The sequence below is a fragment of the Macaca thibetana genome, chromosome 9 (assembly GCF_024542745.1).
Source record: "Macaca thibetana thibetana isolate TM-01 chromosome 9, ASM2454274v1, whole genome shotgun sequence".
Taxonomy (NCBI): domain Eukaryota; kingdom Metazoa; phylum Chordata; class Mammalia; order Primates; family Cercopithecidae; genus Macaca; species Macaca thibetana.
The window spans coordinates 45,751,790-45,776,530 of NC_065586.1; the positions used below are offsets into that span (position 1 = coordinate 45,751,790).

The 24,741-nt window shown below is 52.8% G+C and overlaps 1 protein-coding gene and 1 pseudogene across 1 annotated transcript; both read left to right on the forward strand.

Moving 5' to 3' along the window:
* Positions 1-68: 68 nt before the first annotated feature.
* Positions 69-16,613, forward strand: LOC126962619 (annexin A8). The gene is made up of 12 exons (XM_050803880.1): positions 69-388; positions 4,682-4,772; positions 5,958-6,052; positions 7,351-7,464; positions 8,226-8,316; positions 8,975-9,054; positions 9,543-9,602; positions 10,140-10,233; positions 10,473-10,568; positions 12,379-12,437; positions 13,197-13,319; positions 15,656-16,613. Exons 1-12 carry the CDS (start codon positions 368-370, stop codon positions 15,713-15,715), a joined length of 984 nt encoding a protein of 327 aa, XP_050659837.1. The 5' UTR covers positions 69-367; the 3' UTR covers positions 15,716-16,613.
* A 574-nt stretch (positions 16,614-17,187) lies between these two features.
* On the forward strand, positions 17,188-23,885 carry LOC126962234 (uncharacterized; annotated as a pseudogene).
* Positions 23,886-24,741: the final 856 nt, after the last annotated feature.

The window sequence follows — 24,741 nt, forward strand, 5'->3', positions numbered from 1 at the left end:
GATCAACATGGAGCTGTGTTTACTGAGTGGGGATTTCGCAGGCTGGAGCTAACAATTTCCAGTATGCGTAACAGCCACAGCCCAAATATCTGACAGTGAGTTGCATAATTCCCGAGAGCAGGCCTGGACAGTGTCTGGGTGGGGCCTGGGAGCCCACAGGAGACGCCCAAAGCCAGGCAGAGCCCAGGGGCAAGGGGGCGATAGGCAGGTGTGGCGCTGGGTGCGGCCCAGGGCGGGCTTGCACCCCCACACCCAAGGCAGCGGCCTGCTCATTCCTCAGCTGCAGGAGCCAGACGTGTGGAGTCCCAGTGGAGGCTGACCTGTGTCTCTTCATCTCCCTGGGAAAGGTGCTCCCGAGGTGAACGAGATGGCCTGGTGGAAAGCCTGGGTAAGTGGCAGCTGGCAAGAGAGTTGGGCTCCTGCATGGTGTTGGGTGCTGGTCACCAGGGAGGCCTGAGAAATGTAAAGTCGCCCTTGGCTGGGAGTGGCTCGTTCTACATTTGGCTGCCTCCTGGGCCAAGCATGGAGGGTGGGGAGGGGCCGAGATGAAACAGTCCCAGGCCTAGAGTGCCCATGGCAGGGATGGGACCTGAGCCGGGAGACAGGCCGATGAAGAAATCTAGAAATGCAAGGGGGAAGCTGAGGTTTGAGAGGAGTCCAGGGGAGACCCTTGCAGGGGTGAGGCCACTCAAAGGAGGGGGTGTCATGGTTGAGTCTTGTGTGTAAATGTGTATGGGGTGCACACACGTGTGCATTTGGGGAGAATCAGGCATACTGCTCCCGGCAGAGGGAACTGTGTCAGAGAGTCAGAGGGCGGGGAGCTTGGCTTTGAGGGAAGCTGCTCAGCACAGCTCGAGGGTCCTGGTTCCGGAGGAGATGGACCTGGGGAAGCAGGCAGGACCAGGTCCTGAAAGGCCTTGCCTGGCAGGCTGAGGAGTTCAGGCTTTACCTTAAGAGCAGTGGGACGGCATTGAAGGGCTTTGAGCGGGAGAGTAACCTGAACATGCTGTTGGGGACCCATCAGTGCCTTTACCTCCAGGATCAATGATGTTCATTTGTCAAGACTGGAGAGGGAAGAGGGGAAGCAGGAGGACCTGGCCTACTAGAGCCCTGAGGAACCTGGCGCTCAGGACAGCCCATCCCCAGCAGAACTGATGGCTTCTCAGGAGCTTTTCATCTATGCTTGAGCCTGAGGCCATCGCTGTGCTAAGGAGTTGAATATCCAGGAGGGGACAGAGGTGACATCTCCTGGCTGCCGGCTCTGCACGCCCTTTTCCTTTCCTCCCACGCAGCCTCAGGATGTCAGGGTGTCAGGGCTGCACTTGCTGTTTTGCAGATGAGGAAATGGAAGCTCAGAGACACTGAGTGACTTGCTAGGGTCCAATGGCCAGCAGGCTCCAATCAGAGAGCACTTGGGTCTCTCTGCCCAGCCCCAAGCTCTCTGTGAGCTTTTGTGGGGAACCGGGCTTGTCCAGCTTCAGGGAATCTCTAGATCATAGATGTCACAACCCAGGCAAGGGTCCTCAGGGTCAGACATGCTAGGTTCTGGACAGGTGGGACACAGAGGAAGCCAGGGTGAGGTGGGGCAGTTGTCCTGGCCCCCAGGGAAGCAGCCATCTTCCAGGACAAGGGGCCATGGCAGCCTCCAACTTCAACCAGGCTGCTGGGAACCTGCCTTTGAGGAGGTGGACATGGCAGGGAGAGCCCAGTGCTGGGTGCTTTCCAAAGTCAGTTGCTGGCCAAGGTAGTCTGACACTGGGCCTTGCACCCAGTGCAGCAGGACAAAGGGCTCTCCATGTAGGGACCTGCCAAATTGACAGGATCACTGTGGCACTCACTGAGTCCCTACTGTGTGCCGGGCCCTCCTCTAAGCGCCTCACATTCGGTATCTCCCTTGAACCTCACAAGAAGTCTATGAAGGCCGGGAGTGGTGGCTCATGCCTGTAATCCCAGCACTTTGGAAGGCCGGGGCGTGCGGATCACCTGAGGTCGGGCGTTCGAGCCCAGCCTGACCAATATGGAGAAACTCCATCTCTACTAAAAATACAAAATTAGCCGGGTGTGGTGGGCACACGCCTGTAATCCCAGTTACTAGGGAGGCTGAGGCAGGAGAATCGCTTGAACCTGGGAGGCGGAGGTTGCGGTGACCTGATATAGCACCACTGCACTCCAGCCTGGGCAACAAGAGCGAAACTCCGACTCAAACAGATAAAAAAAAAGAAGTCTATGAAGTAGACACCAGTATTCTTATCCACAGATGAGGAAACTGAGGCACAAGTAGGCTAGGCAGGTGCCCGAACTCACTAGTAAGTGTCAGAGTCTGGGTGAGAATCTGAACAGCCTGACTCCAGGGCCAAAACTGTACCCTGGCCGTCCATGCCCCATGCGAGAGCTGGCTCGGGGCAGCAAGTTCACAGGTAGACCCCACCTGCAAGAGCTGAGCTTCCAGCGAGGACCCAGTGTCCTCTGGGCACAAAGCTGGACCAGGAACGGGATGGGAGGGGATGAGGGAACCACTGGAGAGGCTCTGTCTGCAGGCAGAGCCCCTTTGCACCTCTCTTTTTGGTGTTGTCTTTTCCTCTGTGTCTCATAGAGACAAACCCAATCTCCCAGGCCTCTGCGCAGCCACATAGCAGGGGAAGGCCGAGGTGTGGCAGCTCCCCCGCGCCTGTCACAGAACAAGTTATATCAATAGATGTAGTCACAGGCTGGTCTGAATCACCTTTTCAGTGAAAATGTGCCTGTCTGTACCAGCACGGCCCTGGGCAAGACCCTGCAGGAGCCTGAGGCTGACCCTTCCTTCTCAGCAGGGGTTCTGGAGCTCCAGGAACCCACACTGATAGCCAGGGCTCCAATTCCTAGAACACTTATTTTCTAAAATCTTAGAGTGGGAAGTGAGACACAGGCTTCTTAATGCAGCAAAATAAGAACCAGCCTGGGAGCTGCTTACAAATGCTTCACCTGAGCCCTACTGCACCCCTGCTGGACTGCATGCTCCTGAGGGATGCAGTCACACAACCTGGCCACTAGCTGGTGCACCACAGCACCCGAGAGAGCCGGGACAGAGGGAAGCCGGCAGGCACTGAGAGCTGAGATGCCCCCCACCTTCCCAGACGACCTGCATTCCTGCGGGTGAAGCTTCCTTCAGTGGAACGTTCCAGGAACACTCATTGCCTGGGAGAAAGGTTGAGTCATCAGTAGGACAGGGGAGGTAGATAGAGCTCAGCTTCTGAGTCAGGCTGGGGAGTCCCAGCAGCACTGCTTACTATCCACGTAAGGGAGTCCAGCTCCCTTTCTGTAAAGTGAGGCATCAGTACTTACCTAGCACAACTGTTGAGGAAGCCATGACATAAGCATTGCATCTAAAGCACCTGGCCCAGGTCTGGCACACACAAGGGGCTCAAAGTGCTAAGAGGAGTAATAGCAGAGTGTTACTCCACAAGCAAGGGATATCGTGTGTGTGTACACTGATGAGCAATATCTGGGACCACATTGGCTGTCTCTGGATGGAATTTCCATAGGAATTATTTCTAACAATTTCTGCTGTGCAACATGGTGCTAAGAAATGACTCACGAAGATCTGTCACCAGACATTTGAAATTAAAGCAAAGGGTTCAGAAAGATGCCTTACCTCTTACTCAAAGAAAAGATACTTACAGATATGCCATCCATGGGAATCTCTGTATTTTCAGAATCTAACCCAGGGCCTGGATGGATGGATGGATGGATGGATGGATGGATGGATGGATGGATGTGGTAGTCAAATGGATAAGTGGGTAGGTGGGAAAGTAGAAGGGCAAATGATGGAGGTGATGGAAGGAATAAGTGAACAGGTGAATGGAAGACAAGACTGGATGGGACTAAACTCTTTTTCGTCCTGGAGTATCTCTGAGTCTCCCTCTAATTCAATACCTATCTCCAATATCCCTCCACTCTTTACCATTCCTCCACCCAAAACATACTTATGAGGAGTCGTCTGTCTTAATCATCTGAGAAATTCTGCAGTTTAAAAAGCCCTCAGGCAAGCCCTGAACTGGAGGCTTGGAAGTCAAGGGCTCAGACACCTGGTTATCTGGTTTATTTCACAATCTGCAGAGCATCCTGCGGGTTTTTCTAAACCTGACGCTCTGAGCCCCATGGGCCTGTGGACTTGCAAACACCCTGAACTATCAGGATGCTCAGCTGAGCCCCCGCCCTCTCAGTTACTGTAAGTTCTAACTCTCCAGGAAGAGGGCAGACTGAGCTCAAACCATTCCTCAGAAAGGCAGAACCATGCCCAGCCTTCCAGCCTCATCTGCACGCTCTGAGGGCGGCGCATGCAGCTCCAGGAAGCCTTTGCTTAAGTGTTCTTTCTCACCTAACTTTGGGTGAGTTTGTCCCTTCCTGCTGCTGGTGGGTGATGCTGGAAGGAGCTGGGTGTGGCTGGGGCTGCTATCTGCCCTCAGATGGCACAGGCAGGGACAGGAAAGGTTTCGTGGCTTCTCCCCACAAACTCTGGCTCTGGCTACTCCACCCTGTTGGCCAAGGGGCTAAAGGGCTGAGTACTGGCCTGCAAGGGCTGGGCAGATCTCCGTGTCCAGCGGAGGGGCTTACCCTGTCAGGGCAGGCTACAAGATGGGCTGGGAGCCTGCTCTGCCCTCCCCATCCCTGCCTGCTTTGAGCAGGCCTGGTTCTCTTGCAGATTGAACAGGAGGGTGTCACAGTGAAGAGCAGCTCCCACTTCAACCCAGACCCTGATGCAGAGACCCTCTACAAAGCCATGAAGGGGATCGGTGAGTGGGTGTTGGCAGCCTTGCCACCTCTGCTCAAGACCTCTCTGCTCATAGCCCTGGCAAGCGGGTGCCAGGGGACATCTGGGGAGCTGGGGTGTCCCATGATACTCTGAGACTGACTCCACTACCCAGAGAATCACACAGCCTTCTGTTTCTGCAGTGAGGTCAGCACCCACCCTGCAGGACTGGACAGGAGGGTGCTGCTCTTCCCTGGGTAATGGGGGTGGGGAAGTCAGCTGTGTGTCCCTGTGAGTGACTTCCCATCAGTCTCAGCTTTCTCACTTGTAAAGTGGCCCCAATAATTCTTGGCCTCGTGTGTCACATGAAGTATGAAAGGGATGGTGCTGTACAACGCCAGGAACAGAGCTGGGAGTGTGAGGTGTGGGGAGTTTGTGGGGCTGACTGAAGGCCCCCTTGCCGCATGTCGATGGCCACAGAGCCAGCTCCCTTCCCATCTCCAGCACTTGCCCAGTGCCGCCCTCAGCACTACCGTGAGTGGGCGAGGGCTGACCTGAGGCCAGATTTAAATAGCTTGCCCAGAAAGCCCTCCTGACCTGAGAGCAGAGCATGCACCCTGACCTCACCCCAGGGTGAGTGACCCCTTAGCTGGGACTGACCCCTTAGCCGGCTCTGCCTGAGGATCAGGGGCATTAACGAGAACTGCCGCTCCTGACAAGTCCAGAAAACGTCCTCATGCCCTCTGCTTTCTGTGAAGTAGAAAGTTATCTCCACTTCCCAAATGAGAAAAAATGGAGGCCCAGGGAAATGAGGCTGGCTGCCCAATGCCACGCAGTTGCTGGGCCAGGCCTCGAATCCAGGGGTTGGACTCTTAGTCTTGACCTTCCCCTACTGCAACCAACACAAAGGAGGGCAGGGCCGGAGATCTCACTCGGCCAAGCTCCAAAGGCCCGGGCTGATGTCCAGAGCCACCCAGACCTCAGATTCCATCTTGTGAGATGGGCCCTGGGCACACCCCAGCATTGTGGTGGTGTGGGGTGGGAAATGGGGAGGCAGATTTCCTAAGGGCCTTGTTTATACCACGAAAATGGTCCAGGGGTTTGGAACTATCCAGGTGTCGGGTCTCAGCTGCTCAGCCACCAAGCAGCTGTCTTCACCTTGCCCTCCTCCACCCTCACCAGTGCATCACCCTGGGGGTAGAGGGTCACTCGCGCTGTATCCCTGCAGGGACCAACGAGCAGGCTATCATCGATGTGCTCACCAAGAGAAGCAACGCGCAGCGGCAGCAGATCGCCAAGTCCTTCAAGGCTCAGTTTGGCAAGGCAAGGGGAAGGCTGGTGGGGGTGGGGATAGGTGAGCCTTGGGGTTGGGGGTACAGCCTGGGAGGCAGCTCCATTCTGGACGACTTTCCCGAAGAGCCAGCCCACACTGGCAGCATGGGCACATGGAACCTGTTTGCACGAAAACAATTGTTCTTTATCGAAATTCAAATGTAACTGGCCGCCCTGTGTTTTATCTGGCAGACCTACTTTTAGGTGTCAGTGCCTGGGCCAGGGGCTGGCCTTCCCTGCTTCTTTTCCTGCCTCCTCTCTCACAGCATTCCTTCTCATGCACCCCACAGGCCCCACTGGAGGTCTCTCTCCCTGTCCCCAGGCTATCTCGCCCTGCCCCCTGAGCCCAGACCACCTTCTCTTTCCCATGCCCCGGGCGTGCAGGCCTGGCTTCGCTCTGTTCTGGGGTGTGGGCACGTTTTCCTCGGTCCAGCTGCTTGCACCCACACCTCGTCCCTTCTGCCACCTGGGAATTCTGAGAGCCTGGAACAAGTATGCCAGACCCTTTGTTTCTCCTCCCACCTGCCCTCCACCCCTAGGGCAAAGCCTGACATTTGGGGATACACAGTAAACACAGGATTAAATATGTACATAGCCATGGTTGCCTGAAGCCTCTAGTGACTCAAATCATTAGTTTGGAGATTCAACAAGGGAAGATCAGCTCAAATATTCTCTTGAAGAACCCAGTGTGCATTTTTACAGTTTCCCTCTCTTAGTCCTCACAGCTATACATTATTCTTTGCCTTCAAACATTTGGAGAAACTGGTGCTCAGAGAGGTTGTAAGTTGCCCAAGGTCCCAGAGCCTGTAATCAACAAGGTGGGGATTAAAATCCAGGTCTGACAAAGCCGTTGATCTCTCTGCTGCTCTGCAGATCAGCTGATGTAGCCTGGTGGCTCCTCGTAGCAACATGTGCCCTTCGAAGGAGGCACACGTATTTTATGGTGATGCCACACTCAGAGCTTGCAGTCTAGCTAGCAATGCCAATTTCATTTTACTGAGAGCTTATAATGTGCCCAGCACTGCACTGAATGCTGAGTTGAGTCACACACATCTCTCTATCAACACCCAAAGCAATGGGATGAAGCAGGAGCATGTTTGTCTCCGTGTAACTGGTAAAGATACTGATGCTCAGAGAAGTTAAGGAGCTGGCCCAAGAAACCCAGCCAGCACGTGGCAGGGCCCACGCGGAATCCAGCCCAAGCCCCTGGGCCCAGCCACCACGCCGCTGCCTGCACTCAGGTGGGCCTGGCTTATGACAAATACCACCTTTCCCTGTTCCTGCATTAGGACCTCACTGAGACCTTGAAGTCGGAGCTGAGTGGCAAGTTTGAGAGGCTCATTGTGGCCCTTATGTACCTGCCATACAGATACGAAGCCAAGGAGCTGCATGACGCCATGAAGGTAACCAGGCAAACAGGGCAGGGAAGTGGCAGGGGTGCTCACATGACTGGGTAGGGGCAATGCAGGGAACGGGCACCGGCAGCCCAGAGCTCCCCTTGAGCCACTGTTTGGAATGGCCACATGGGCCACAGCTGGGCCCAGTGAGCAGGCAGTCAGGTGCTCAGACTGCACCCAACACCTGGGGTCACTGGTCCCTGACTGACATGTTGAGTGGCCATGATGAAGCCAAAATCGGTACTTCTCAGAACCTCACAAGCTCAGGTGTACAGTGGTATTGGAAACCCGCCTCTACAGTCCCAGGCATAGCCCCCTGGGTTTCCCTTTACCTCTCACTATTCTGCTTTTGCAGATTAATAGGGATGGGGACCCAGTAACTATCATCATTTTGTTTGAAAAGACACTTGCTGCGTGGGCACTGCCAGGCATTTTACACCCGTGTCCCCTAATCTACATTTGGGGCAGGGGAGGCTAATTATTCCTGTTTATGGATCAGGATGCTTAGGCTGTGGGACCTGGAGCAGCCTGTCTGACACCACCCAGCTAAGGAGGGAGAGCTGAGACAGGGCTTCCCCATCACACCACTTGCCCTCAATGTCCATCACTGAAGACAAGCATGTGATTTTCTCATCACATCCTCCCACTCCAAGTGGGACAGGGCAGTGAGGTCCTTCCTGAGGCTTAGGCATCTTGAGAAAAGAAGGTGTGGACAGAGCAGAAGGTCATGGCAGAGCACTCCAGCAGGCAGAGGTTTCTGTCCACAGGGCTTAGGAACCAAGGAGGGCGTCATCATTGAGATCCTGGCCTCTCGGACCAAGAACCAGCTGCAGGAGATCATGAAGGCGTATGAGGAAGGTAAGGGGTGGCACAGATGGAGGGGCTTGGGAGTGGCCACAAGCTTTGGCAGCCTGGCAGGGAACAAGGATCAAGAAGTAACCTGGACCACACTAGAAAGGACCCTTTGGGGACTTTTTTACCCACAGGTGCTGAGCACCTACCGTGTGCCAAGATCTGTGCCTGATGGTAACATTGAACTTGACTCAGACTTGATCTGTAAGCTCACCAGCTCCTCTTACAGCGGAGAGAGGCACGTGACCAACTCAAATCTCTGCGCTGAGGACGGTGTTAGTAGGGGGTGTGGACCCCAGGCTAGCAGAGGCCAGTCAGTCCTCCACAGTGTGTAGCCAGTGGGGAGATTTGCTGGAGGCTTTGGCTTTGCCAAGCCTTGAGATGAAATGGAGCTTGGCTGGCAGCCCCTGGCCTGGCTCTCTGATCTGGTCCATCTTGTGCTTTGCGCTTGGCTGTGTGTGCATGTCGCTTCTAGTTGTGAACCAACACCCAGGTGGCAGCCACTTGGACACCCGGGCATTGCATCCATGCCCTGTGCCAAGGACTTTCTTTCCTAGAAGGCTTTAATCAGGAGAAGTATGGGGAACAGGGCTGGAAGGAAGAAATCAGGCCCTGGGTAGGCTGTGGACCTCTGCTTGTGCCTCATGGTCCTGTTTCCCTGCAGACTACGGGTCCAGCCTGGAGGAGGACATCCAAGCAGACACAAGTGGCTACCTGGAGAGGATCCTGGTGTGCCTCCTGCAGGTATCACAGCCTAGGCTCTTGAGAGTGTCGTGGTTTGGGGGTCCTAAGAGCTCCACCCCAGGGAGCAGCCCTTGAATAGAGCCACAAGAGTCAAGGCAGGGGCATGGGATAGCCCAGCAGCCAGGGCTCATTGCGTGTGTCTCAGCATGGTTAGAGGGTCCTGACTGCAGAGCCCCCACACCTGTCCTTACTCAGCCATGTGACAGCGTCCTGGAAGGGAGAGGAGAGCAGGGCCTTCGTGCAGGCCTCATGCCAGGCACTTTGCTTACCTTAGCTCACTGAATCCCCCAAGCCTTATGAGACAGTCCTTACCACCCCCATTGTACAAATGAGGAAACCGAGGGCTGAAGAGAATAACTGGCTTGCTGAAGTTTCCACAGCCAAAAAGCAGCAGAGCCATGCCTACCCTCCAAGCCCAGGATGCCCCCTCTGCCCTTAATGCTCTCGTCAGCTGGCCTGCCTTACAGATCCACCTCCTCTGTTCCTAGGGCAGCAGGGATGATGTGAGCAGCTTTGTGGACCCGGGACTGGCCCTCCAAGATGCACAGGTGAGGCTGCGCCCAGCTGGCCATGTGGCCCCAACCCTGCCATCTGGACTCCAGATCCTCTGCCCATGGGGGCTTTCTCTGACACTAAGCTGGGACCCACCCAGCTCAGCTCCCTATAGGCCTTTGCCCTCTGGTATCTGGGGAGGAGAGTGAGGGTGTTGGGGAGGAGGGAGCGTGACTTGGGGATGGGGGAGCACTAAAGCTCTGTCCTGGCAGCAACAGCCCATGAACCTGGGGATGCTGAGCCCCAGTGCTGGACACAATGTGTCCGGGTTTTATAGGTCTGCCTGCTGGCAGAGGGAAGCCTGGGGACCGGGCAGTTCCTAGAGCAGATTGTAGCCCAGGATGGAGAAAAGATTCTAAGCCAGAGCTGCTAGAGAAAGGAGAGCTCCCTGTCAGAGATGACCAAGCAGAGGAGCATGCTGGCCTGACAGAGTGGACAGGGCCCGGCCATGGCTGCAGCTCTGGGACTCTGGGGCTTAGTCCCTCACCTCCCTGGTCTCCCTCACCGGCTTATTGTGGGTGTTCCAATGCTAGGATCTGTATGCGGCAGGCGAGAAGATCCGTGGGACTGATGAGATGAAATTCATCACCATCCTGTGCACGCGCAGTGCCACTCACCTGCTGAGAGGTACCAGGAGGGAGGGGCTGGGGCCAGGGTCACAGCAGGTATCCTAGTCATGAGTCTCTCCCTCATGCTTCTGCCTTGCCAAGTCTAGAGTTAGGGAGAGAGCCAGGAAGGCCAGGACTCTTTCCCTGGCCACCAAGCGGGAGGTCAGGGCAGCACATTGATGTGCAGTCTCTGATCCGAGACACTGAGGGGCAGCGCAAGGAGGTCTGACCATCCCCTGAGCAGAGCCCTCTCCACAGTGTTTGAAGAGTATGAGAAAATTGCCAACAAGAGCATTGAGGACAGCATCAACAGTGAGACCCACGGCTCGCTGGAGGAGGCCATGCTCACTGTGGGTAAGAGCTCAGACATGCACATTTTTCAGGCCACAGGGCTCACCATGGGGCAGCACCAAAAGAACAAAGGGCCTAGAGATGTGACCGCAAGAGAAATAATCCATGTCACCTTCACGGGATGTCCCCTCAATGCACACTCTGCCTGTCCCCTTCACCCAGGGACTGCTCCACCTCTAGAGTCCCAGTGTGTGCTGCCAAGGATTGGTCTCTGTGATGCCCATGTGGTGCCCAGTGCTGTGTGGGTGTGTGTGCATGAGGGTGTGTGTGCATGAGAGTGTGTGTGCATGAGTGTGTGTGTGCATGAGTGTGTGTGTGCATGAGAGTGTGTGTGCGTGAGAATGTGTTTGCATGAGAGTGTGCCTGAGGGTGTGTGTGCATGACTGTGTGGGTGGGATGTGAGTATGTGTGAGAGAGACAGTGTGATGTGTGTGTGAGAGAGACAGTGTGTGTGTGCACACATGAATACATACGCCAGTGATTATGCCAGCTCCAACCCTTTGTGTACTCATGGCAGCCATGCAGGGAGCACTCTGGCTCTAGTTATGAAGCCCTGGCCAGCACAACGTCACCTTTCTGGACGTGAGCCAGGGGCCTGGCCCCTGCCTTCATTGCCAGTTGAAGAAACAGTGATGTGTAGCTTGAGTCCAAATTGAGTGACAGATGGTCTGGTGCTGAGAAACACTGGGGATCTTCCCCACGGCAGGAAGTCAGGGCTACTCAGGAGGACCCACTCCAGAGCTCTCATGGGGTCCAGGGCTGAGATCACAATGAGAAGAGTCACTGCAGAGTAGAGAGCTGAGGCCCAGGGCAGAGGGACGTCTCTTCTCCCACTTACACACAGAGCCCAGGTCCGGACTCCTGGCCTGCAGCTCTCAGCTCCACACCAGGCTGCCTCCATGCAGAGGCCAGCAGCCAGCAGGCTCCCTGCTGTGTCCTTGCCTCTCTGGGTGGACAGGGCCATCTGAGACACCCCAGCTGGCCTTGGATGCTGTGACACAATCCGGTCTATGTCAGGACATCTAATCACACCCCTGCTCCAATCTCAGCTTCCAAAGTTCACCCCTGGATCTGGCCTGAACCCGCCATGAATGAAGTCTGCCAGCAGGGAACAGTGAAGCCATGCAGTGCCCTGTCATGCTGGGCCTTCCTGTTTACTTACCCTTGAAGCCTTGCATCAGTCTCACTACCCAGATGAGTCAGAGAGGTCAAGTAATGAAACTATACTGCACCATCAAGGCAGGAAGTGAATACATGCCTACCTCACTCAAAGCCCACGCTCCTTCTACAGCCCTGGGTGAAAACGCCAACCTTCCCCACTCAGATGCCAAGTCTCTGAGCAGCACCCATGGGAGCAAGCATGGGCCCACTCTCTGGACCAGACGCCCCCAGGTGCCTTAGTCCTCTGGGGCCAAACTCCACATGTCACATGGGAATTCAAAATGCAGGGTTCCTGCTGCTAAGTGACAGAGAGAGGGCAGTCTGGGTTAAGAGCCCAGGGCCTGTCCTGAGTCTGAGCTGCCCTTGGATGGGCTTGAGCTGGTGTCTTCAGATAAGCCCCAGAGTCCGATGCATTTCACGTTTTACCCTTTGCCTGCCTGCTTGGGCCTTTGGAGCTGTGCCCAGTGCCCCGGGCTTCCTTCCCTGTCCCACACCACCTGACACAAAGCCTCTCACTTTGGGAAAGTCAGGGCACAAAGAAATATGCCAAGCCTTGCACAACACTGACTCTTAAGACCGAAGGCAAGACATAAAGTTGTAGGCAGTGCCACCTACCAGCTCCAGACATTAACATAGCTTTCTTGTTTGCCAGTGAAATGCACCCGAAACCTCCACAGCTACTTTGCAGAGAGACTCTACTATGCCATGAAGGTAATTGTCCTGTCTTCTGCTTCCTGACAGTCACCCTACATAGCACCAAGTGCAAAGTCAAGGAGCTCAAAGCCACCACCATCCTCCACACTGGGGAGTTCTCTTACCCCAACCTGTTGTGGATCAGAAAGGTTTTAGTTCTCAGGGTGAAACTGAGTCTGGGAAAGGGATGCTGCCTGTCCGGAGGTGAATAATTCCCTGAAACTAAAACCAATGCCTGTTTTCTCTGATGGATAGTTGCTGATATCCCCTGAAGTTAGTTCCACACCCAAAACCCAAGCCCTCTGGCCACTTCTGCTTAGGAAATGAGAGCGGGCATGCGATTCCCTTGGCCATGTTCCCTGGCCAGGAATCCCTGGGCATGCGATTCCCCAGCTGACATGAGACTGGTCAGGGATGAAGGTGAGCAGGAAGGCCCTGCCTGTGAAATTCCTGGCTGAGCTGACTACTGCTGTTGCTCTAGTAGGAAGTCTTGTTGGAGCAGTATTTCGTGTCTAGAATATGATATGGCAAACCAAACATAATGCAGTTTGGAGCACCTGGCATCATAAAGGAAGAGTTCTGGGCAGTGGGTGAGAAGGGATTGAGGGAGTGGACACCCTAAGCCACCAAAGCATCCCTCCTAATGCTTCCTTGACCGAAGCACAGGCTCCTTCCCTCCCTCTAAAAGCCCTAGAACCCAACCACACAGATCCGTCCATCACTCAGAGATGGACAGGAAAGGTGAGGCAGGATTTTGATGGCCGCTGTCTTGCCCAGGGAGCAGGGACACGCGATGGGACCCTGATAAGAAACATCGTTTCAAGGAGTGAGATTGACTTAAATCTTATCAAGTGTCACTTCAAGAAGATGTACGGCAAGACCCTCAGCAGCATGATCATGGTAAGCAGCCATTCCCAATGTTGAGGCCAGCCTGAAACCTAGACATTCGGGGAGACCTAGAGGCTGTGGCCAACGCCACGTGAGCCCCTCCCTTCCCAGTGGGCACCACGAGCTTGCATTCCTGACCATGTGGTGTGTGGAGGGAATAGCAGAGGTCAGTGTGGCTGGATCCCAAGGGGAGTTGGGGGCAGAGGGGAGATGCAGAGACCAGGGCACAGAGGCTGCCTTGAGTCCCACTCAGAAAGTTGGTTTCACATTTGAGTTATGGTGGCTCCTTGGAAAAGACACCAAATCCTTGCAGAAGAAGCCACCTCTGAATAGTCAATGAGATGCACTAGTCCGGTAGGAATCGGGCCCACCGCTCAAATCCAGATTTAAGTAGTCCTGGCAGCCAACTTCTAAGTCAGATGAGTGTCAATAGACTGTCTAACCCGATTCCAATTAGCAAGAGTTCTGGAGCCTTCAAAACACAGAGTGATTATCACACTGCGATAATTGGGAGAAACAGCTCATCTAGGGGTGTCTGCAAATTGAGGTCTTGATGATTTCATTAGCAGAAGTCACATTAGGACAAATATATCCCTAAGTCTTCTTTGGCTACTAAGTCAAGTCTCTAGCTCTTCCGCAAATGTCATTGTTAAGTGCACTTTTCAAGAAACATAGCTGACCATAGATGGAAAAGACATTTCTGTTTCCAGATGTTTCAAGATGGGGCAGCAGGTGGGCATGGGGAAGGGATGGTTGGAATTATTCTTGGTTTCACTTTAGGCTCCCCAGCCAATCTTGTTGGGAGACAGGAGGGCAAGGCACACACCAGCCTGGACTGCTGCTATCACCTGCAGACGGTCTGAGCTGATTGTCATTAACCCTTTTAACCACACATGGTAACTTATGGCATCAGAGAGATTTCTAGAGATAGATGAAGCCACCCTCTTCAAATTTTATCTAATGTTGTAACTTAAGAAAATTGAGTTAGAATCACGAATACCTTGACGAAACATTTTCTTTTTAGTGTAGACCACAGATGTCATTAAAGCAAAAATGGTTTTCAATACTGATATGAGTTAAAAACTCTTGCATTGAAATTAAGAGGCAAATGTATAAACACTCCAAGTATAACTCATGTATTTGAAAAAGTAAACAAAATTAATGCTTCTCTTTCTAAAAACTATTACGAAAATTGTCTTCAAAATAATAAAAATCACCAGGCGTGGTGGCCCACACCTGTAATCCCAGTGCTTTGGTAGGCCAAGGCGGGAGGATCGCTTGAGCCCAGGAGTTCAAGGCTGCAGTGAGCTAGGACTGCATCGCTGCACTCCAGCCTGGGTGACAGAGTGAGACTGTGTCTAGAAAGAAAAAAGTTTAAAAAAAAATTAATTGTAGTTTGAAAACTGTGACAAGATTTCAGGTTCAAAACAGGCAAATTTTACTAAGCGGTGAAAAACAGACAATAACCATGAGACCTAAACTGCTCCAGAGTGTGGAAAGTCTAGCCCCAGCCTACCCCTTCCTCACCATGCTGCTGTGAATGAATCTACTCCCCTCTCTTGGCCCCACTGTCCTCAACTGCATGAAGAAGAATCTGGGTGACCTGACCTGGCCCATTTCCCAACTCTGTGTGCAGACCCTGGACTAGCCAGTCCCATCAGGACCTACCAGTATCTAAGAAACAGGGCTCCTCAGCCATCAGACCACAAGGTCAGTCTCATCAGGAGACAAACACTGTGGACCCGATGTGAGTCAGCTGCAGGGTAGACCAGCTTGCCTTTCTCCTGCTCTGCCCTCACCACGTCTCATCAGGATGCACGGCAGTGCAGCATCAATCTCATTTCACAGATGAGTCCCACAGAGGTGAAGGGGCTTGCCTCAGCCACACCACCAGGTCGCGATGGTCCAGGTTCCTTCCACCCCCGGCCCTGCCCCCAGGTGTGTGCTGGCGCCTCACTCTCAGCCTTGGTTCCCAAGCTGCCACAGCAGGTGTTGAATAATGATGCATCGTGTTGTGTAAATGAATGGCTGGGCACCCCTGGCTCCCGAATAGAAGAACCCTGGGACAGCTGACCCCTTCCTTGTTTAGAAGTGGAACTGTCTCTGATTCATTTTCCACATCACTCCTGCATGTAGTTGCTAAGAGAATCAAAAGGACATGCAAAGGAATGGCGTGAAATTAAAAACAAGGAAAGAGGGGTGACGGCACAACCCCTGCAGCTAGGAACCCTGGAGGGCAGGGCCAGGTGCAGGCCAGGGGCACAGTTGTTAGTCATAACAACACGCCGCCATTGCCAAGCCAGGCACAAACAAGCCCCTTCTCATGCTCATGCATCTCCTGCCCACAGGAAGACACCAGCGGTGACTACAAGAACGCCCTGCTGAGCCTGGTGGGCAGCGACCCCTGAGGCACAGAAGAACAAGGGCAAAGGCCATGAAGCCAGAGTCTCCAGGCCGCCTCACTCAACCTCAGCCATGGACGCAGTCTCCAAGCCTCCTCACTCAACCTCAGCCATGGACGCAGGTTGGGTGTGGGGGAGGAGGGGTCTCAGCCTTTTAGTCTTCTATTTCCCTGTTTCCAGTGCTTTCCAGCTGGGTTTCTGACCCAGAGGGTGGAACCAGCCTGGGCTCCTCTTCCCAACTTCCTCCAGGTCATTTCCCAGTGTGAGCACAACGCCAACCTTAGCGTTTCTCCAGCCAGACAGATGCCTCGGCATGAAGGGCCTGGGGGCTTGTGGGTCATTCCTTCCTCCCTGCAGGAGCTTCCCAAGCGGTCACAGAGTCTCCTGGGCACAGGTTATACAGACCTCGGCCCCATTCCCATCTACTGAGACAGGGTCTCCACAAGAGGGGCCAGGGAATATGGGTTTTTAACAAGTGTCTTACTGATACGCTTCTCTATCAGGCAGCCGGAGAGCTGGCTGGGAGTCCTTTTGTTTTAGAACACACATCCTTCAGCAGCTGAGAAACGAACACGTATCCATCCCAACCAAGAAGCCATTAACATTCATCTAAAAATGTTAGGCTCTAAATGGATGAAAAATTCTCTTACCACCTTAATAACAAAACAAACTACAAATTCCTGACCTAAGGACGCTGTGTTCTAAGCGGCGTGGGCTCCCCTGGTGGCTGACCAGGTCAGCTGCCCTGGCCTCGCACTCCTCTGCATGCAGCACAGAAGGGCGTGACCATGCCCTCAGCACCACTCTTGTCCCCACTGAATGGCAACTGAGACTGGGTACCTGGAGATTCTGAAGTGCCTTTGCTGTGGTTTTCAAAATAATAAAGATTTGTATTCAATTCAAAGTGTCTTTGGATGTTTAGCAGGAACCAGAGTAGGACCAATTTAATCTGTCAGAAACAGCTTTGGGGAGCCACAAAGCCTGAGCACCCCGTGGGCATCTCCCAGTGGGAACACTGGATGGGCTGCACCCACCGCTGCCCTGGGGACATCCCTTGCAAATGAGGGTAGATTCTATTCACCTCTTGATGTGTAGGCTACATCCTCATATCTCAGGGTTAGAGAGGGATTTAAAGTCAGCAGGTCCTGTTCCAACCTGCAGCCTAACTATCCCCTTGGCATCCACCCGGGGGTGGTCCTTGGTGTGCTTGGGGTGCACTTGGGTACTCAGGGTATACTGGGGGTACTCAGGGTGCAGTTAAGTACTCCAGGTGCACTTGGCTGCCTCCAAAGATGGGGACTCACTGCATCCTTTGACAGCCCAGTCTTTTTCCAGTGGATGTGACCGGCAAAGTTCTTGCTTTACCTGAACCAAAATCAGCCGCATCAAGCCCACACCTCTGCCATCTGGGGCCACAACACTTATTCATTCCCAGTAACAACAGTTTGGATATCTGAAGAAGCCCCACAAATTCTGCGATGACTTCTGTCAAAGCCCGGTGTCCCCAGTCCCTTCAGTGGTCCCTCCTGGAGCCTGGTTTGGGGCCATCACCCCTGAACATGCTCCAGTTTGTGAACTTCCCCTCAAGTGGCCCTGAGGGGTAAGCATGTGCCCAGGAACCAGCCTGATCAGGGAGATGGGAACAGCGTGGGCTCTGAATTCACTTGGATGGGAGGCACATTCTGGCTCTGCCCTGTGCCAGCTCCATGACTTTGACTGTGTTAGGCTATTCTTGTGTTGCCATAAAGCAATACCTGAGTCTGGGTAATTTACTGGCTCACGGTCCTACAGGCTGTATAGGAAGCATGGTGCCAGCATCATAAAGCAATACCTGAGTCTGGGTAATTTACTGGCTCACGGTCCTACAGGCTGTATAGGAAGCATGGTGCCAGCATCATAAAACAATACCTGAGTCTGGGTAATATACTGGCTCACGGTCCTACAGGCTGTATAGGAAGCATGGTGCCAGCATCATAAAGCAATACCTGAGTCTGGGTAATTTACTGGCTCACGGTCCTACAGGCTGTATAGGAAGCATGGTGCCAGCATCATAAAGCAATACCTGAGTCTGGGTAATTTACTGGCTCACGGTCCTACAGGCTGTATAGGAAGCATGGTGCCAGCATCTGCTCAGCTTCTGGGGAGGCCTCTGAAGGGACCCTACAGTCATGACGGAAGGTGAAGGGGGAGCCAACATCACGCAGTGAGAGTGGGAGCAAGAGAGGTGGGGGGAGGTGCCACACACTTTTAAACAACCAGATCCTGTTAGATCTCAAGATGGTGAGGACAGCACCAGGCCATGAGGGATCCGCCCCCGACCTAAACACCTCCCACCAGGCCCCACCTCCAACACTGGGGATCACATTTCAACATGAAATTTGGAGGTGACATCCAAACTGTATCAGTGACTGAGTCACTTACTCTCTCAGCCTCAGTTTCCTCACCTTTCTATGCAGGGAGGGCTCCCAGTTACAACTGCCGCCTTTCAAACCACCCCAGAGCCAGTGGTGTAAAATCCTCATGTATAATGTTCACAGATTCTGTGGGTCAGGAATTCTGGAGGGCACAGTAAGGTGCTTGTCTCTGCCCCAACAAATAAGAGGACTCAGTCTCAGTTGGGAAGACCTGAAGTTTGGGGTGACTCTAGGGCAAAGGGTTGCAATCATCTGGATGCCTCTTCACTCACACGTTGGGCCCCTGGTGAGATGGCTGAAAGGCCACGCTCAACTGGGACTGTCCCCTGAGCTCCTACATGTAGCTTCTCCAGCATGACGGCCTCAGGGTAGCAAGGGGTGGGGCTCCACGGTCTCCCAGTGGACAAGGAGGACACCACATTGCCTTCTGTGAGTTAGTGTCGGGAGTCACATGGCATCACTTCCCCGGTGCCCTATCAGCTGAAGACATCACAAGCCACCCCAGCTTCAAGGAAAGGGGACACAAACCCCATCTGTCAATGAGAAGAGTTTCAATGAATCTGGGGACTGTTTTTAAATCCACCACAAGTGGTGCTCAGAATATTTAACAACTGCTGCGGCACAACCCACTCACCTGAATGGCTGTTGTCTGCAGGGGTGGAGCAGAGCTTGAATAGTGGCCCCTGCAGGGCCAGGCCTCAACCCTTAGTGCTGGATGGCAGGGAGTCTGTGGGGCCCCAGGGGAGGCTCCTGGGTGTTGGGGGTGCAGCAGCTATTTACCAACATGTCTTAGTCTTTTCAGACTGATACCATAAATAGGTGGCTTAAATCACAGACACTTATTTCACACAGTTCTGCAGGCTGGAAAGTCTAAGATCAATTTAGTTCCTGGGGAGGGTCTCTTTCTGGCTTGCAGAAGGCTGCCTTTTTGACACGTCCTTCCATGACCTTTCCTCTGTGCTTACACATGGTCACGGCGGGGAAGCGTTCTCTCTCTCTCTCTTGCTCTTTTCATAAGATCACTATACCATCATGAGGGCCCCACCCTCCCAACCTCATCTAACCCTAATTACCTTCCAAAGGCTCATCTCCAAACACCATCAAACTGGGGGTAAAGGCTTCAACAACACACAATCAGACCATAACACAGCAAGGCAGGGGCCCTTCGGGAGTTTAACAACCTTTTAGTAGCTGTGTCAGTGTGTGTCTCTTGGATCCCAGCCCTGGGTGAGGATTCTTTTTCCTTTTCTTTCAGTTCAAGTCAAGCTCTGTGTGCAGACTTGCTTTCAGTGCTGAGTCAATGCCCAGCTGCTTTCCACCAAAGCCCTTTAGAAAGGATTTAGAGGGGCCGGGGATGGTGGCTCAGTCTGTAATCCTAGCACTTTGGGAGGCCAAGGCGGGCAGATGACGAGGTCAGGAGATTGAGACCATCCTGGTTAACATGGTGAAACCCCCTCTCTGCTGAAAAATACAAAAAAAAACCAAACCAAAACAAAACAAAACAAAAAAAAAATTGCTGGGCGTGGTGGCAGCGCCTGTAGTCCTATCTACTGGGGAGGCTGAGGCAGGACAATGGCATGAACCCGGGAGGCAGAGCTTGCAGTGAGCGGAGATCGCACCACTGCACTCCAGCCTGGGTGAAAGTGAAAAAAGAAAAAAAAGAAAGAGAAAGAGAGAGAGAAAGAAAGAGAGGGAGAGAGAGGAAGGAAGGAAGGAAGGAAGGAAGGAAGGAAGGAAGGAAGGAAGGAAGGAAGGAAGGAAGGAAGGAAGGAAGGAGTGAGTGAAAGAAAGGAAAGGAAAGGAGAGAGAGAGAAAGAAAAAGAAAGAAAGAGAGAGAAAGAAAGAAAAAAAAAAAAAAAGAAAGAAAGAGAAAAAGAAAGAAAGAAAGAAAGAAAGAAAAAGAAAAGAAAAGAAAAGAAAAGAGAAAAAAGAAAAGAAAAGAAAAGGAAGGAACAGACTTAGAGGATCTCTCTGCCCCGCAAGCCCTCCTGACCACTGGTTTGATGGGTTCTTTTGCAGCCCACCCCAAAACAGTCCTCATGTGGCCAAACAGGAGCCTTGAGAAGAGCTGCAGCCAAGGAAATTTTGTCACATCCAAGTACGTACCCAGCAAGGGGATCTGCTTAAGCAGAGTCATAAAGTTGATTAATTTCCCCTGATGGGGCAGAATGGACATCACCCTTACTGCCTTCCTGCCAGCAGAGAAAGCTGGGACAGGCCTGGAAGCAGGAGGTCTCCTCAGATTAGAGGGAAGCTCTCTCTGCCTGGGGTCAAAGCTGGAGCAGCATGGGTGTAGGGGGTCACAGCCCTCTGTGCTGACTCCCACCAGGTGACCCCCATGGCACCTGGGGAAGGAAGCAAAGGGGACCTGGCCAAGACACCAGCAGCATCCACAGCACCTGCTAATCATTTTTGCTGGAGTAACCTTTCGGGCACTTCTGGTAAAGCAGACACATTCCACAGGTGCTTTTGCAATTGCTCTTTGGAATGTTTTAAAAACACACCTGTATTTTTAAAGATAATTTGGAGTCTGCCTAGTTTAATTTCAGCATAGGGGAAAAATAAGGGAGTAGTGACAAAGATTCTTTGCTTGAGCAAACTAGAGTCAGGCTCCTGAACCTTCCAGGCTCATCTGTGTACTTTCTTGTAAAATCCAGTTTGAGCAAGAACCCCACAAAGTCAATTCAGCAAGAACCCCCCTTGTTCCTATCTGACCACTCCCAATATCTGATCAGGGTCCTCATCCTCCACCTTCCCAGGTGATGTCTGGTCACCCTGACCTTTCTTCAGCAGGTATCCTGTTAGGTCAGTTTAGCCAGCATCACCCTCACCCCTGGCGTTTCCTCTTGGTAACTTTCCATCTTTCAACTCCTACCTGCCCCATGGCTCCAACTCTCAACTTCTCATGTTGTTTTTAGAATGAGCCTGACTGTATACTGAGGTCTGTTTTCGCTTATTGCAATAGTCCTGAATAAAATCTGGTTTTGCTACTTTATCGTCTAGCTCTGGTTTTTCTTTGCCGTAGGTATTCCATGCTTGTAGCCTTGCCATAGCTCTATCATCGTTGCTTTTTAATTCCCTCCAAGAGATGATATGTACATATACTCCCTCTTTATCCACAGATCAATGTTTTGCATTTCCTAGGAGCTGAATTCCTTTTCTTCCATTGCAGCACTGGCTGGGAGAGAAGGCACAACATGGTCCAGCATACTGAGCCCCAAGTTTGTCCTGCAGCATGATTTGAGACACAGTGTTTGTGCCGCACAGAATTATGTGAGCTGTCCAATAACCTTTCCTACATTTGTTTTCTGCTTAAACTACAGAGTAGATGCTCTTGTTAGCACCTAAGAACACTCTTGATTACGCAGAACTACACCCTAACGACATTTTATCTGTTTACGTGTCCCCTCAGAAAAACTGTGAGCCCCTTGAAGGCAGGAACTTGTTTTTAAACATTCAGGGCCTAGTAGATAGCAGGCATTCAACGAATATTTTTGAATAACAACAAACGAGAGTATGGACTTTGGGAACAGGAGAGCCTACTAGCCAGTGAGCCTGAGCCAATCCTTGATGGCCTCCAGTTCTCTGAGAAGACTCTCTGGGCCCCCTTAGGCTCCCTGTGGAAGAAAACTTACCCAGCCAACCCTAATAAAAACACTTCCCAGACAGATCTAACAGGACAAAGTGGGGTCGCTCCACTCTTTCGGCAGCTCCTTCACCCCAGGTGCTGTTTGGGGTTCTGACACTGCCATGGCATGGCCAGAAGGATGGCCCCTATGGCCGCTGGAGCTGCTCTGTAAGAGCTTCCCACCCCTGACCCGCAGTCCATGAGGGCAAGGCCAGAACCGGGCACATGCCCACCCATGTTGGTCTCATGCTCTCAGGGGGTAGAGCTAGCATGTTGGACTTGGCTTGTTTAGGGTCACCTTCCGGAGGGTTGACAACTATCATCAGCAACGATGATAGAGCTATGGTAAGGCTACAAGCAAGGAATACCTACAGCAAAGAAAAACCAGAGCTAGACGATAAAGTAGTAAAACCAGATTTTATTCAGGACTATTCCAATAAGTGAAAACAGACCTCAAAATCAGCATTCCCTTGGCAAGGAATAAAGGGGGAATGGATTTGTGGTCAGCAACCCACAATGTTACCACCGCCAAGCATTCTGCCTGCAACAGGGTGGGGCTGGCCAGGGGAGGCTCCACAGGGAAGGTGAAAGCTGTGCAGAGTTTTGTAGGACGACTCAGTGCTTATCAGGTAGACAGATAGGAAAGAACATTCCAGGGAGAGGGAGGAATGCTAACAACAGCAGGGGGTCTGGTCTGTACTGGACATGCGAAAGGAATGGTGTGTCCATATCAACAGAGGAGGGAGAGACAGAAGAGAAAGAGCAGGTCAGGGCCTGAGTCAGAGCGGGCTCATGCTGTGGGGCTAAGAAGCTCAAAGGATTTCCAGGGACAGTCGGGAAGCTTTACAGGGATAGGCAGGGGATGATCTTAGCCTGGCTTTCATAAGCCTCTGGCTTAAGTATGGAAGGTGAGTCTGCGTCAGGGAGCCCAGCGCCAAAGTGTTGCAACACTCTAGGGAGACATGCAGACCAATTCCCTGCCACCTAACAGCCCTGCGCTTTGGGGTCCTGGGTTAATTTCCTGGGAGAAGGCTGGCCTTGGCTACCTCTGTCCTTGACCAAGGACGTCGTTTTAAATATTTGTGATGTGTCCTAGGTCACTGCATCTCTGTCCCTGCAGTGAAGAGCAGACACTGATTCCCCAAGCTCCTACTCTGAGGCCACAAATATCTGCAATACCTCGGTGAGCACTAGGCCTGAGTGTGAGTTTGCAGGCACTTCCATGGCCCCATGCAGGTGTCCAAGATCCCTCGTGGTATTTGGCCAAGGTGGGCCCTGCGTGATGCCCTAGCGCGGTGACTACCTGTGTTCCTGGGCATCTTCCACGGAATTCTGCGCTCAGCCTGGGGATTCATGCGGGCGCATCTCTGTGATCTGCTCTGGAGCAGGATGTACATCAGGTCTCTCAGACCCGAGTCCCTGGTGCCTGGAGCTCAGCCTTGACTAACGTGCTCGGCCCACCCTGCTGGGCCAGCCAGCTCCTGCTCGGGGCCACAGCCCTGTAACCAAAGCTTCCTTCCCAGGACTCAGGAATTCTCCCACTCCGGAATGCCTTGCTGCTGGGGTGACCAGGTCTTCACTTGTGAAACAGGAGTCAGCCACCTCAGCCCCGTGCCTGGCCTGGTGGAACACGGGTCACCGCCCCAACCTGGGGGCAGCCGCCCCATCCCAACGCAGTCGCTGCCGTTCCCCATGCCTCGCTGTGCCCAGCTAACTGGGGGACTTGTCCCCTGGGAACAACTGGGTACCCAGGCTGCCTTTGGTTTCAGCCCCTCCTCCTCTTCCCGGGCTGCCTTTGCTGCCTTTGCTCCCCGGAAGGCCCCTTTCCCCGGGCTGTGTTCACAGAGGCTGGGAAGGGTCCCTTGCAGACAGATCTTGGACAAGGTCGCGTCCCCATGCCTCCCCTCGTGACCAGCAAACTCTTAAAAGCGGACCCTGCCCCAGAGTCTGTGTCGCCTCCAACCCGCAGTCAGGGCGCAGCGCCGCCTCAGTGCCGCCTAGTGGCGCCAGGCGTGCCTGGAAACCCGCGCCCGCAGCGCCCTCTCCTAGCGGCTTCCGCCCGCAGAAAGGCTTTCTCCGGACAGAGAAGCGGGCGCGCGGGGGCGGAGGCGCGGGGCCTTGCGCGAGAACCTGACTCTCCGCCGCAGCAGCGGAAGCCGGAGTGACGCGTTCTGTTGAACACCAGTTTTCTGGAGCGCTGTGTGTTCTCACAGCTGAGCAGTCTGTTTCTCCAATCAGGTTTCAAAGCCACTTCACTGCACTGGCCCCTGTGGGTCACTGTTGCACCGCCCTGGCCCACGTGGGTCCCTGAGTAGCGACCCGCCGGGGCCACCTGGCTGGACGAAAAAGACACACCTTGGACTCAATCCGTGAGAAAAAAAAACTTCAGTAAGAAACAAATCAATAGACAAGTCAAAGGCTAGGAGAAAATATGCATAAAACATAACAAGTGACTTGATTCCTGATTCTGAAGTATTTAATAATTCCTATAACTCAACAAAAAGTTCATTCTTTTAAAAAAATGAGCAAAAGGCTGGGTAAACTATTCACAAAGGAACGTAGACAAATGCCAGTACACACATGAGAAACGCATACACATCCACAAACTTCAAACAAACCCACCTCATATATTTCTGGCGAGTAAGGAAAAGAATGCAAACACTTTTGAAAATGGTTTGGTTTTTTCTTGTAAATGTAAACAAATACCCTATTATATAATCCAGCGAGTCCATCCTTAGGTTTTTATCCAAGGATAAAGAAGTGAAACTCATATCTAACAAATAGACTTATAAAACAATGAAAATAGAAGCTTTATTCATAAAAGACAAAAACTAGAAATAACCTAAATATTCATTCACAGGAGAACAAATAAACAGACTAGGTTGAATCCATACAATGGAATGTTAGCAGACAATAGAACTATTGATACCACCTACTACACAGCAGAAGCTCTGAATCGTATTTCTGAATGAAAGACGTCAGGTATGAAA

Excerpts from the sequence above, each read along its gene's own strand:
- LOC126962619 (XM_050803880.1), top strand. The coding sequence starts at position 368 with ATGGCCTGGTGGAAAGCCTGG. Across the intron at positions 7,465-8,225 it reads AGCTGCATGACGCCATGAAG|GGCTTAGGAACCAAGGAGGG; the intron begins GTAACCAGGCAA and ends TTCTGTCCACAG. Across the intron at positions 9,055-9,542 it reads TCCTGGTGTGCCTCCTGCAG|GGCAGCAGGGATGATGTGAG; the intron begins GTATCACAGCCT and ends CTCTGTTCCTAG.